The sequence below is a fragment of the Babesia bovis genome, chromosome 2 (genome assembly GCF_000165395.2).
Source record: "Babesia bovis T2Bo chromosome 2, whole genome shotgun sequence".
NCBI lineage: Eukaryota > Apicomplexa > Aconoidasida > Piroplasmida > Babesiidae > Babesia > Babesia bovis.
In genome coordinates this window covers 853,265-867,587 of record NC_010574.1, presented here as the reverse complement: position 1 = coordinate 867,587, position 14,323 = coordinate 853,265, and the positions used below count along the sequence as shown (strand labels likewise).

General features: G+C 42.8%; 4 protein-coding genes across 4 annotated transcripts; 2 read left to right on the top strand and 2 right to left on the bottom strand.

The window, feature by feature from the left end:
- Positions 1–12: 12 nt before the first annotated feature.
- BBOV_II003705 (3-oxo-5-alpha-steroid 4-dehydrogenase family protein) lies at positions 13–1,082 on the top strand. The gene is made up of 6 exons (XM_051767198.1): positions 13–256; positions 291–433; positions 588–681; positions 716–876; positions 911–954; positions 989–1,082. The coding sequence occupies exons 1-6, from the start codon at positions 26–28 to the stop codon at positions 1,072–1,074; spliced, it is 759 nt and encodes a 252-aa protein (XP_051623838.1). The 5' UTR covers positions 13–25; the 3' UTR covers positions 1,075–1,082.
- Positions 1,040–6,082, bottom strand: BBOV_II003700 (LCCL domain-containing protein CCP2). The gene is made up of 6 exons (XM_001609843.2): positions 5,996–6,082; positions 5,446–5,961; positions 3,938–5,371; positions 3,448–3,903; positions 2,337–3,413; positions 1,040–2,301 (listed from the first exon to the last, which is right to left on the bottom strand). The coding sequence occupies exons 1-6, from the start codon at positions 6,078–6,080 to the stop codon at positions 1,076–1,078; spliced, it is 4,794 nt and encodes a 1,597-aa protein (XP_001609893.1). The 5' UTR covers positions 6,081–6,082; the 3' UTR covers positions 1,040–1,075.
- A 1,084-nt stretch (positions 6,083–7,166) lies between these two features.
- On the top strand, positions 7,167–11,946 carry BBOV_II003690 (C2 domain family protein). Its single transcript, XM_001609842.2, has 3 exons — positions 7,167–11,639; positions 11,673–11,798; positions 11,834–11,946. Exons 1-3 carry the CDS (start codon positions 7,347–7,349, stop codon positions 11,909–11,911), a joined length of 4,497 nt encoding a protein of 1,498 aa, XP_001609892.2. The 5' UTR covers positions 7,167–7,346; the 3' UTR covers positions 11,912–11,946.
- On the bottom strand, positions 11,883–14,153 carry BBOV_II003680 (Adaptin N terminal region family protein). Its single transcript, XM_001609841.2, has one exon. The coding sequence runs from the start codon at positions 14,058–14,060 to the stop codon at positions 11,913–11,915; it is 2,148 nt and encodes a 715-aa protein (XP_001609891.1). The 5' UTR covers positions 14,061–14,153; the 3' UTR covers positions 11,883–11,912.
- Positions 14,154–14,323: the final 170 nt, after the last annotated feature.

The window sequence follows — 14,323 nt, the reverse complement described above, 5'->3', positions numbered from 1 at the left end:
TCATGTAATACATGTCTTAACTACAATGGTCTATTATTTAGACTTATTAGTTAATTTATTTTTTCTTTTAGGGGCGTTTTTTTGCATCTTAAGTTGTGACAATCCATTTGTTTATCGTTGGTCTGTTCATGGTAAACAGGTGGCATTACTGTCTGCTGAGGATTCCAAGCGTTACAATCCATTTCGTGTTTCTAAGCAGTTGTTCATTCATTTTTACATTTGGGGTCTTTTTATCAATGCGATTTTATTTTTTTTGGTAATTTGTCTTTATACAAATTATATTGTCTCAGGAGTTGAGTCTATGGAACCTTTTTAATCCTTTTCGCGCTTTGTTTGGCGTTCATTTAATTCGACGTTATTTAGAGCAGAAGTATTTATTCAACGTTCTTCCAAGTTCTAGTATGCATTTTACTGCTTATATATTTGGCGCATGGTAGGTTAACATTTGTCTATAATACTTTTTGTTGTACATGGTGTATATTCAAGATTATGTTTATGTTTCATTTCGGTTACTCTATCTTTTTTGTTACATAATTGATATCCCCAAAGCTTTAGTGCATCTGCTCTGTTCTCTAATATATTAACAGTTATTACTTTTTTGTACCAATCGCTTTGTGCCATCCCGACTATCACATTTCTGCTCTTCACGTGGCCGCCTTCATCGTATCGCAATATATGCAAGTAGGTTTTACGTTGTGATGTACAAAGTTTACAGTTTAAATCTCACTATATATTACACACTACCAAGCGAGGTTCACGTCGTTTTGGTGAGGTAACCTATGGCGTGCCTACTGGTGGACTTTTTAACTACATACTCTGTCCGCATTACTGTTCTGAGGTGATAGTGTACCTATCATTACTATGTAATGTTGAGATGTAGGTTATTCGTAGTATATGATATATTATGCAGGTTTTCATGTTTTTTCTTTGTGTCTACTGCTATGATCGTGCAGGGTACGTTCTAGGGACTCCTGTATATATATTTCAGCATTATCGCACCGCAAGTGGTACATTGCGGCATTTTTACCAAGCGAGCTGCATACGGTGTACAGCATAGTCCCCTATGTTATATAATTCAGGTGTTACACAGTGTTTTACATCGTGTTTTTGCAGCACGGTTTACACTGTTCGGGACTCCTTGTATAATCCTGGTAGATTCGCAGCACAGTTCGCAATCAGTGATTGCTTCTGCATTTTGCGTGTTATTTTGTGAATCCAGTTTTTGGGCACACTGTCTCCAGTAGGTATCTGCTGTGGTTTGTAATAGCACGGCCAAATGATCCTGTCCTCTACATCTTTGGTAACATATATCCTGTGCTGTTGGTGCATCTATATGATGTTGCTCACAGCACATTGCGCAATAATCCGCTTCACATGCTGCTATTTTAGATGGTGCTATGCTCTTACAATGCTCAAGTCTATCAACGGCTAAGCATTGCTCCTCAGTTGCATTTTTCTGTTGTACATTTGGTTGTGTCGAGCCTGCGTAGTTTGGTTTCAACCCAATTTCTGCGAATGCACATCCTGCGCAACCCATGCTGTATAATCCTACAGTTCCACCAAGTTCCACTTCCTCTATGATCGCGGTATTGATGAATATAGCCTCAGGTTCTAGTGTTCCTATGGACGCTGTGACGGCATCCTTTCTGAATACAACTTCCGCGAAATTCCACTGTCCTGTTATTATCTTCGCGAGCTCAGTAGTTGCTAATGTGTTCTTCATTCCTTTGTGCATCTGTATGATGGCACACTGTCTTCCTGTGCATTCAAAGGACACATAATTCCCTCCATCTATAAAATGTACTAGCAATCCCATAGCTCCAGTAGGATCGCATTGTGGGAACATGGCGGTCCTAAAAACTCCGGCCTTGCAGCTACGTCCTCCTTTAAGCAGTGCCATTGAAGGTTCCGGGTTGTTATCTACTGTTTGATGCTGTCTATGTGCCATTACCTTCGGTTCACCACCAACATTTTCCTCGAAGTTCCACTGTCCTCCATTGGCTACAATTCTCCAGTTAGTCGTTATTCCCGTGGCGTAAGTCTCTCTGTATAAACTGCATATAGGAGGCTTGGGTGGTGGCGGCGGCTTGTCATATCTTAGGCAGGGTAAAGTTTCCGTATGCAGTTTGGCAAAGTGCACCAGGTTAATCTGCCCACTGAATATACCTACACTCCCACTTGTATGTGTGCAGTCAATAACGTCTATAGAGTTATTCGGTATATCGAAGACTGGCTCAAGTCCTTGTATAACAGCTATTCCAATTCTACACTGCCTAGCTTCTATCCTGATGGTGTACCATACTGTGCACTGTGAGTGTTCTCTAGGGTACACTTACCTCCATCAACAAACCCTCCATCTTCAATCTTTGCAATTTCGTATGGATCTCCATTTACCACGCGTATAAGTCGTTTATAACCTCCGTTAAGTTGTACCATTTGGAACAGGTAGTAGTTATCTTCGTCCACTACTCTGAAAGCCATTCCAAGTGTACCACTCCCTCCCGGGAATAAAGCTCCTGAGTAAATGAAATCGTAGTACTGTGCATTCGATACGCACAGCATAGCTCCACTCAGTGGCCCTTTAACTCCAAATTCCGATGTTTGCGATATGACCGTTTCAGCAGTTCCTTTAAGTGATAGTTGTGACACAGTCCACTTGGGTACTCCCTGTACATCACCTACTGTTATGGCACGAAATTGCTCAAAGAGGTTACTTTGTGTCACTGCTGTGGCTGACCACGGTTCGTAAGACCTGTTGATAGCATTTTCTCTATTCATATTCTTAATTCCTTCTATTAGCGGCTTCTTTTTATACATCACTCTAGCAGCAAGCCACTTGATTTTATTTTCCATATTTTGTACTCCGTCATCAAGCTTGTTCATAATTTCTTCAATCGGCTGCCTTTGCATATCTGCTAGTTTAATGTGCTGTATAGCTCCCGCAATAGTTTCTGATGTATGATGGTGGAACAGTTCTAGGAAGACTGGTGCTGCCTTTCCACTTTTTTGGTTAACTTGTGTAACCAGGGCTCCTATGGCATCTCCTGTTGCAGGATCAATTTTAAGTGGGTTATTAAACAGCCTCGTTGGTGTACTAACTTTGCTTTTAGGCTTCACTGTGACACTCGGTTTACTTTTCTTTTGGTTACGGTTGACCTTGGGTTCAACTTTATGGTATGTACATTCATCTTGGATACGTTCCACTGTAAATGCAACATCGCCAACCATTGATGGCACACTAGTGCTTTCTATACCGTTTTGGTAGAACCCCTCGAATTCCGTTGGTGCCGCTGCCTTTTTGACCTCCAAGGTCACATTTCTGCTATATTCTCCAGAGTGTATTGCTGCTATGCATATAGGTGTCCTTATGGAATACAACCCATCATTTCCTCCTTCGCATTCTAGATCATCACCTGGGTGTAATATGTTATTACTATCCAAACCTACTGTTTAGTGAACAGTTCTGTGGACATTTTATTTGTATCGGCACTCCCAGTGCAGCTTCATTTAGTTTGGGCACTTCCGTAATGCGCGTTTTACATCCCAGTTTGACAACATCTGGTGGTAGTCTGATACTTGAGTAGTTACTGGAGCATATAATTCCTGACATGTCAACTTTCGTGCCATCGATCAACTGCAATCCTTCTATACCTACGGCTGCTATATTATCGTGTATATCTTTTGTCCCAATGGCATCAGTTACATCTTCAACTAGGTCCAATGATTTCAGTCTTTTACCTACTTTAACAGCTATTGGATAGAGCCCATCTTTGATATCCATGGTTTTGAGCATGATGGATATGGAATCAATTTGTGACTTGTGATGTACATGGATCGGTTCCAGCCCATATTTCCTACATGTATTGTATACTCTCTCAAGTCCTATCCATCCACTTTCAATTTCTGTTGTATTATCTCAGTATATTGTGTAACCCACCTGCTAAGAAGTATGAAGCTCCTGTGTACATATCGCAGTATACCCTAATGCTATGCGTTGCGCACGGTGGGTATACATGATAGAAGCCGCTAGGACTGCTTTCACCCCTGTTTTTAATCTCTATACAATCCGCTGGTAAATGCTCATCCAACATTGGTTCTGAACTTAATTCCAACTGCGTCTCAAATCTGTATACCTTGTTGGCTACTTCTTCGTATATATGCTCTAGATCACGTGCCCTTTTAAGGGCGTTGACTTGCGTCCGTTTACAATGTTGCATTTTACTGTATAAGTTTTCAATTTGTGTTATTTTATTGCTTATATTATCCACTAGTGTATCAATTGCCTTTTCCGCTGCTATCAATGGTTCTCCACTGTGTAGATCAACTTCGAATACTGATTGTAAAAAGTACTTATCTCTTGCATCTTTTGTTTTTTTTGCACTTTCGCATGATTCCACAATAGTCCTTAATCTATTGCTATATGCAGCAAAGCTTGTGATTCCATAGTGCATTTGTCCGTTTTTATTCATATATTCAGGGTTTGGTTTGATTAATTCTAGCTTGATTACCCTAGCTTTTACATTATGCATATCGTTGACCGTTTTACTTGATGTACTGGCATGTATCTTTTCGACTAGTATCCAATCTGTTTCTAGTTTAGTATATATATTGTAGGTCAGTGCTGGTGCTTCCCATTCAATTTCAAGCTTCCTTATTTTATATTGTTCCTGTAGGTTAACTATGAACTCCACTTTATCTGGTATGCTGTCAGCTGTAAAGCTTTCACTAGCCCAGTATGACTGTAGATTTCCATCTACTGCGCTTTCTGCGTTATGGCTCTTATCATTTTTCATTGGTAAACTACTTGTTGCAATTTTGTTGAGTGCCACATTTGCTAATCCAGCGCTACTACCGGCTTGTGACACGCAAAGGTTACCTGGCATTCTAACTTTAATTTGGTTATTTGGCAATATATCCCATGAGTTAATTCCATCCTTTCTACAATCTCGCATAACTACTATCGCTTCACTGGTATCCACCATGTAATCCAGTGTCATACACAGTCTTGACACTGGATTATATAACTGCCTTTTTTCATTATATGCCCATATATCATTATATTTAAAACTTGCGATTGCTGATATACAGGAGTCTAGTACAACGTCATTTGTTTCATCCGCTTGTAGACACAAATCCTCTATCGAGGTAATTCCTGCTTGTATAGTAAATATCGGATTCGGTTCTCCGTGGAACTGAACAAAGTCAATTCCAAAATAAGTGTTAATCTGTCCTTTCATTGCTATCTTAACGAACTGCGCATCAACTTTACGTTTAAATTGTATTACTGATGTCATTTCACTTGGGTCCACAGTTTGAAATGGTGCAACCTCTTCAAATTCATCTTCACGTGACCTCTTGGCCAGTACAGCCACTGTATAAATTGTATATATGCGAATTATACAATGTATTTTGCTATAAAGGCACCTCACTACATGCTGCACTTACCATATTGCGGTGCATATACCCAGAATATCGACACACCCGTGAGTACTCGTGGTCCTCTGAGCTCTCCTGTCCAACTGACTACTGCATCTGGTAGGACATTGGGTTCGCTACACCAATAGCCTCCAGATTTAGTTATTGCATTTGTAGCATCATATTTCCTGTATCCCGCTGATCCTAGTGCTTTAAATGTTGAATCTGCGTTCGCTGCGATAGCTCCATAGAGTGTTTTCGTCCTATTGATGCCTGCATTAGTTTCTTTGACGGAATTTTCCAGGGTGGAGTTGGACGTATCAGTTCCTGTATTTGGCACTGTTGTGCCATCGCTGCTAGGCTCATTTTGTACTTTCGTGGTAGTATCACTTGTTTCGGCAGCTCCAGGTACTTGTAGTCCTTGCTTTTTTTGCGATCCTGGAATATTTCTCACATCTTCATGGTGTGTTTCTAGGTCTTTAATGTTTCCTGAAGTATGTTTTTGCGATTCTGGTGTAACATCAGTGCGATCATTCCCGGCATTGTCTGTATATTTAAATTAGCTATTCCATTAACACACCTTTGGGTACTTCTAGGTACCTAATAGCCCTCACAGCTTTCGCAGCAACTATGCTGGCGGCGAAAACAGTTTTAATGGCTACCATGGGCAGTTATTCTGGGAGGAATCCCTGAGCCTCAGGCTCTGTTCTACACACACTTCTTTGATCAGCTTGTATATAAACTATGATACGAAAGGTACAATTAAAATATCATCTGCACAACATCTTGTATATCTTAATTATAGTGTGTTCATTACTGTGATGTCGGGAATGTTTTGACAAAACATTCACAATACATGTTTGATTACCATATTTTTTTCATGCTTTTTGTAGTTAAATAATGCTTCATCTGTACTTCTTTAAACATGTGTCTTAATACTGGATTTTGTCAGTTAGAATGTGCCATTATAAAGCCTGTTTAATCTTATTACACTGTACCGATACCAGGCATTATAGTTCCCAATCGAAACAGTATTAATACATCTGATAATATTACATTATATTTTACTTCTGACGTCATTATTTATCGATATTCACACTATCTAGGAACCATTCTATGCCGGCATAGACAACGTATATTCTTATCCGGGTAGTCATTATCATACACTACCTCGCTACATATTTGCAAGGGCAATGTACAGCAAATCTGTATTAATCACTATGTATCAACAATTATTTTTAGGCATTTCAGTATAACGTTTTACGACCTACTGGCAATTGCTGTTTTAACATATAATTGACAGTAGTGTTTCCCTTTATTATAGTATATGTCCTTATAATAAACATGCATTTTTGATTTGCAGAAATGGAATACAAAGATATCTCATGACCTGGCAAAAATTGAGTAATAATGATTAACACATTTAATCAGCATCACGCGTACGACATTGGCATCCATTGATATTAGTTCATAAACATATTCCGTATGTAACATTCTATTCGTGTGGAACAATCTAGACACTGGAGTCCATGTTGAACTGTGTCGTACTAATAGTATATATTGCTCAATGCAAACAATGGTGTAATTAATCCTAATGGAAGCGCACATTTAATATCTAGAGTCATGTTATATTACAATGTGTAACTTAGTTTCGAGGTTGTTCATGGTTACCCTACGAGTGTAGGTGTGTTGTAATATGACGTGAGATGTGTAACATTTAAACATGACTGCTTGACTTCAGTTCGGTTAATAAATATTTTAATTATATTCTGTTGTGTACGTTCTGTGTAACATTATCATCCTGCTGTGTGGACCTATAACGTGCTGTGATATATCTGTTATTGGTCACACATTAGCCATGTCTACACTACACATTGATTGTATCAGTTGCGGTTAGGAAACAGCTACTAATGCCCTGATGGTACATCATTATGCCACGTTACAGCGTGAGCTGTACCATCCACGAGGCCGTATTGCCTCAGTTAAAAGATGGCAGTCCAGTTGACCCTCTGGTTGTCATGCGCTGCTTTGGTGAGGAGCGCATGACATCTGTGAAGACTGGCAAGACGAGTGTAGCTTGCTGGGATGAATCATTCCACTGGCCTAACTTTGAGTTATCATCATCTGCTTGGAGCGTTGGCGTCTTGGAGTTTGAGTTACAGAGTGCTAATGCCTTTTGGCGAAACACTACCCTTGGTATGTGTGCTCTTCAACTTCGTCTAGTCTGTGCTACAAGTGATGGTTGTTATGTTGGCCGTTTACCTTTGACATCTCCTAATTCAGTTCGTGTAATCGGTCAATTATTCATAACCGTCAATGTTTGTGACTCTTTAAGGGTCAGTGGTGGCAGTGCTCTTACCTCCATATCGCAACCTAGTGAAGACACTACCGATATTGGTTCTGGTCAGTTACCTGGTCTTTTAAGTCCACTGGTCTACAAGAGTTCTACTTTGGAGCCATTTTCTGAGGAGTACAAATACTACCATTTATATATCAATGTATACTCCTTGGAGCATGTTGAGGTTGGCATGTTTGGTTCATCACCATCTATAACAGTGGAGTATGGTGGTTGCCGTTTACAGTCAACAAAGCCCGTTAGGCTTCGTAGTGAGGGTTCACCAAGTTCCGACGGTCAATCTGGTTTAATATCTGATATGATATCTGGTATCATATCAGGTAACAATCGGCCAGTCGGTTCTAGCAGGTCGAATTATGAGTTTAATCAGTGTTTTTTGGTACCCATAAGGACTAGTGTTGGCAAACCAGTTTTAGAGGACAATATCGTAGTTCGCATATGGATGGGTGTCGAATTAAGCACTACTGGATCCGTCGCAGCCTTATCACCCCGTTTACTTGCTGAGGGCGTTTTTTCATTGGCCAAACTTCGAGCTCGACGTCAAGCTCCACGTTGGTTTAACTTTTACCGTGGTTGCGTTACCCCTTCTGGTGCGTTGGATATGTTATCACATGATGCTATGCTTCCTAAGGGCAATGAAGTTGACCATTACATTGGCAGGTTACTTATGAGTGCGAGTGTGAAACGTCTATCTAAGCCTAGTGATGTACTGGTCGCGCATGTCCAATCATCTTATGCGCTGGAATCTCGGGTTTCTAATCCAACTCGTTTATTTGTTGATATATATTGCGTTGAATCAAGTGGTACATTTGGTTTCGAGGATCCCATTGAGGTTATGATAGAGATTAGTTGTGGTCCTTATGAAACTAGTTCCAGGTGGTTTACACCTCATTATCGCACTGGTAACCCCGATAACTTTGACAGCACATCTTTTGAGTTTTCTAGGCGTTTTAGATCAGGTTGGAAGTTGAATTTGAATTCTGTTACTGGCCGCTTATCTCCTATTGAGTTATCATCATCATATTCACCTGAGGAGCAGTGGTTAGTATTCGTCAGGGTACGTTGCCGTGGTATGGTCTCCGGCGTATATCAGGAGCGACTGATTGCCTCTAGTAGCTACCCATTTGCGCATATAGCTGAATACACTGGGAAATCCCAGGTAATGCCTTTATGGCTACCGGTATCATGTGTTGGTTCCACGTCGACCTTGAATTCCACTGAAAATAGCAATTTCGACCCTTTGGAGATATTAGATACCGTGGCATCCATGGATCCCGGCAACATGCTACAAAGTGTTGTTTCAATGGACCCTACTGGTATTTTAGGATCTGCAGCCAGTGGTTTAGCAGTTTTGAGTACTGACAAAGATATGTCCTTGGACGTTTCTGGTACCAAGCCACGTGATCGCGTTGCAAGTCGTGGTAGTAGCATTAGCACTACTGATGGTGTTACTACACCTACTCTTGGAGACATGTGTGATCCTGGTGCTACCGTCAACGTATTGTTGACATTACATACCCATAGCTTCCATCTGGATTTATGTCGTTCCGTTGGTAACGACATAAGGTCTACATCACGTCCTCAGATGGTTTCCATGCTTAAGCAGGATTACGAGCTTCGCTGTTACGTTTACTGTGCTCGTTTAAACACCGCTCCACACAGCGGTGTTGCGGTGATGCTATCTTGTGACGGTGCTGTTGCTCGTACTCAGGTTCAGCGCAACTTGACTTGTTTCCCTGTATTTGGTGAGTGTTGTACAATATCGGTATCTGCGCCTACTTTGACGTCCAATAGAATGGTTCCACCATTGCCTATTACAGTATCACTATGCTACCTCGGTCGAGGTCGTCGTCTGTTACGTATGGAATCTGCGGTGACTATGTATAACCGTTTGGTTAAATCAAGCAAGATTGATACTTCAAGTGTGCCTTCACCATGTTGGCTTACTCTCTCTGGTGGCAGTCAATTGCTGATATATACGGAGTTGGTTTTACAATCTGAGGCTGCCAGGGTAGGTAAGTACCAGGTATCTCCTACGGTTACCCGTTGCAACATTGCCTTGGGACTTATAGGCCTAAGACAGCTACTTGTTCCACGCAATTACCCCTTGGATTCAGTATTTTTCAAGATATCATCTCAATCGTATGGTGCTAATCTAAGGAGTGAACAGGTATATTCACGTCACCATCCAGTGGGCAGTGCCCGTTGGGAGCGTGGCGGATTATTGAACATAGATATGTTTACCGTCCAGCAATGCTCATTCCACATACCACTGGACCCGTTATTCGACCCTCATGTTGAAATATATTTCTATGCTATGTCCAAGGGTGAACTAGGTCCTTTACTTGGTTATCGCAGTTTCCGTTGTTACCAAGGTTATTCCGAGGTCACATCAAGATCGCATGATTTACGCTATTCCTTGAATCCTCGTAAATTAGTACACTTACTACAGTCTCTGTCACTTAAAGGCAGCGACATGCTATCTCTGGATGGTATCGAGGATGACTACACTGTTCCCAGGAATTTCGAAGGTGCCGCCTCTAAGTTAAACGACTATGAACGCAGCCGCCATTATAAGCGATTAATGCGTTCAATGGATTTTGAGCGTGTTGGCATGTATGTGCCTCCCAGGTTTGTTGTTGCGTGTGATGGTCGTGCTTCTGAGGCTTCTGCTGATTCTATGGACCTATCTTGTAGCGAGGCTCTGGATGGCGTGTTACATGATATACCATTTATGATAGATGACATATCTCCTAGATCCGCTGTGGGTTTCAGGTGCCATGGCAATCCAGTTTCTGCTAATTCGGTAATGAAGTATTTTTTGACTATTCGTCATTCCAGGGACAACTTGGTACATCGGTCGTATCCGGAGTCCTTTGAGCGTGTTGCTACTAAATCATCGCGTATGCAGAAAGCGCTGCGCAAGGGTTTATCCAAAAATCTACACAAGCTTCGGTTTTGTGTTGTATCTGCTAACAACTTGGTGGCTGAGGTTAACAGTTCACTATTCCTTGCTGTGGAGATTGGCGGTTCTGAATCTCGTGAGGCCCTAAGTACTGATGGCGGGTCCATAATGCGTTTAATCCAGCGAACTTGGGAGCAGGATTTATTTTTACCCGAGGATGCATTGATCAACCTTCGTGTAGTCAGTTCGTTTGAGCGCCTTGACGGCACCCTTGTCGATCGTGTGCGTGCTTCAGCACAGCTAGACCTTGAGAATCGCTGGCACAGTTCGTCATGGCAACGTATGGTTCGGAAGGATTGTGTACCTATAGAACGCGTGGTCCTTAGGGACAGTGACAACAATGTCCACGGCTCCCTTGATGTAATAGTTCAATTGGGTCCTGTAGAGTTATTTTCTACATTGCGTCCATTTAATTTTACCAAACCCGTCCAATCCTTGATAGAATTGCGTGTAGTCGTTTGGTCAACTCGGGGAGTTCACTTGCCTACTACCTCAGTTGATGCGCGTACTAAGGACCAGCTTGATCTTTACGTGGTTTCCACGCTTGACTGTCAGGGTTACCGTGGTGACGCACCATTATCGCAGCGTACTGATACGCATTACAATTGTGATTCAGGTTCAGCTCAGTTTAACTGGCGTATGGTATATCCGGAGATCCATTCGCCTGTTGGTGCATGTCAGCTTCAGTTATCCGTGTATGACTTTTGGAAGGTTGGCCCTCCAGTATTCATTGGCGAGGCTACATTGGAGTTACGCCAGTATGTTGCTGTGGTATCGTCTACTGCAACTCGAGTTGACCTTTCTGCTGATTTGCCTTTAGTGAACTCTGCTAGCGCCAAGCCAGTTGGCACGCTAAAGGTTAACGTCCAAGTATTGACGCAATCTGAATCTACATGCAGCCCGGTATGTTATATGTATGTCCATAACATTTAATAGGTTGGTTTGGGTCGCAACTCGCCAAACTGCAAGCCATTTCTTCCAACTCCACGTGCCGGACGTCAGTGGCAGGATTGGTTTGCTCACACTTCACTGGGACTTGATTTCGGGTTCCTAACTGTCTATGTAAGTTCTATACAGTGAGATTATATATTATATAGGTCAATGCGGCAGTTTGCCTGTTAATGCTGCTATGGCTATTTTTCATAGCTTTCGTGTACCCGGCTCTGCTGATGTAACCTAGAAGGGCAGCAAGTCTCCGAACTCATCGTTATTCTTAATTTTTGTGCTATCCTTGTATTCAAACGACATGAAGTCTAGTGTATCTATTTTCTGTGCTGATGGCTTGTTTACTGGTGTATCCGTTAGGCCTAAAAGGTCATCTTCGATAGTAACTGGTTTATCCGTTGGTGCACTTGCTGGGATACTCGGGGTTATAAGCTGCAAGTCGCCTGTAACTACCACTCCCAGCATGTTCTGTTCATGCAAGGCCTCCAGCTCTCCAGCACGTTGCTGCAACTCCGCATTTACATGCCGGCGGAACTGCTTGACTATACGCATTATGAATGCAATCTCCCCCGGTACATGGCATGCCAACTTGCCCAGGCAAGTTAGCAAATACTCCCCGTTAATGCAGTCGCCACCTGATTTACTGGAACACGTTACTATATGGCGCGCTATAGGCTCCAGGGCGTGGACCACCTGCGATGCAGTATTAGTATTGGGTGGTCCCGATGCGTCGTTAGTTGGTACGGATTCATCCAATCCGCCTAGAAGGTCATCCAAGGGCGAAGCCTCGCTTTTGGGGGCTGTACTGGAGGTCACAACACTAGTTGGGCTGACATCAATGTGGCTCAATGGAGGTAGCAGGTGGCCGTATTCTCCGAGACACCATAGCGCAGCGCGTACCAGTGCATCCTGGCCTAGGTTGTTCGGTACTATATAAAACAGCTTGGTTGTGACCTTCACTTTGGTATCATGGCTACTTGCGGAAACTGATGCGATAAAGGAGTGCAAAATAGTCTCGGACACACAGTTACCAGCGATGGAGAATATCTTGACCATTGTTTCCAAACGGTAGAATTCATTAATTGAATGTATCCTTAGTGCAGCTTCTATTTTCGTTACACTCTCACGTTTAAGCTCGTCATTTGCCGCGAGTAGGAAGTCGTACAAATGCTGCATCAATGGCTTGACGGTGTCGCGTGACATCAGCTTTAGGGTTACCTCCAGTGCACGGCGTCGTATTGATATATCAGGTTGGCGCAGCGACTGCACCACGATGTTCCAGTTATTGTCGCCAACCACTAAAGTGACATCCCGCAGGTTGTTCAGGACACCCAGTGCGATGTACTTGATATTGTTATCGTTAGTGGTTATAAACTTCTGGACGACATCCTTACCCAGTTGGTTGAACTTCGGGTCGTCCATTTCGCTGTATATGGTGCGCACGCACTCGTAGAGCAAGGAGTGCGACGCGTTATTGGCGAGGGTAGCTCCCTTAATAACCTGTGATATTGCGTCATACAGCTGCTGGTTACCGGGTAGTTCGTCCCGGCAACGCTGGTAAACTATCCGTACAAGCGATAGCAACTTGACCTTAAGGAAGGGGTCGGTGACCCCGTTTATTTCGTAATCACGGCCGCCACCAAACATCACACCAATCCCGCCACTGGGTTCATTGCAGATAGTGTGCAGCGTCTTTAGAAGCAGGTCATAGATTGAACTGAAAGTGCAGCACTTGGGGTAATACTCAATTATCACCTCAAGCAGGTTTAAACCTGCCATAATAACACCATGGTTATGGTCACCCAGCAAAACTGGGATCATGTGGAAGTAGTTCGTCGCTAACTCCATGGCCTCGGGACCCGGTACGAGATTAGCCTGGCCTAATTTACGCAGCATCCTAGCTATGCAGATGATAGCTCTTTTGCGGATATTAACTTCAGGGGAACGCACTAAACGGTCGAGGTCGTAGTATAACTCCCTAAACATTTCCTGGTTACCTAGATTTGACATTAGGTTCAATGCCGCCTCGGCGGCATAGACGTTACCGCCGTTTAGGTCCATCTTGATGGAATTGATTGCCAGTGTTAAGAACTCCGAGTCCTCGGTGAGTATTAGACTTAGTGCCAGGTAGGCCATCCGTTTATCCGGGAACTTACCTGAAGCCACTAGGTTCACACATTCCATGCGGCCGAAATGTGTACTATGTCCCATTAGGTGTATCAGCAGCAACTTGGCAATGTTCTTACGTCTTTCTGAGGAGGAGTTGCCATTTATAGCATTCCGTATGACTGCCGACTCACGCGCTATCACCGCCTTTTCTTCTGCTGGCGTTCTGCAGCTCCGTATGGCACGGATCATGTCCTTCACCGATCCTGCCATTATGGCTTAGAGACAGTAACGCGAGCGCAACCACGTTATACGGTAATATCATGGACTATCTGGTACACCTAATCACTAAACACGGGTGTGTAGGGTATTTATGCTATTTTATCGTTTAAAAGGCTGTAGAATGTACACTGTTTCGGTACACACCAAGACACCATGGGGTGGTAGTCGGCTGCTGTTGACGTTGCATCTGGGAGTATTAAAATTCTTCAGCGCAGAAAAATTACACATATCGATGCGACTCCTGGAGTGCAATG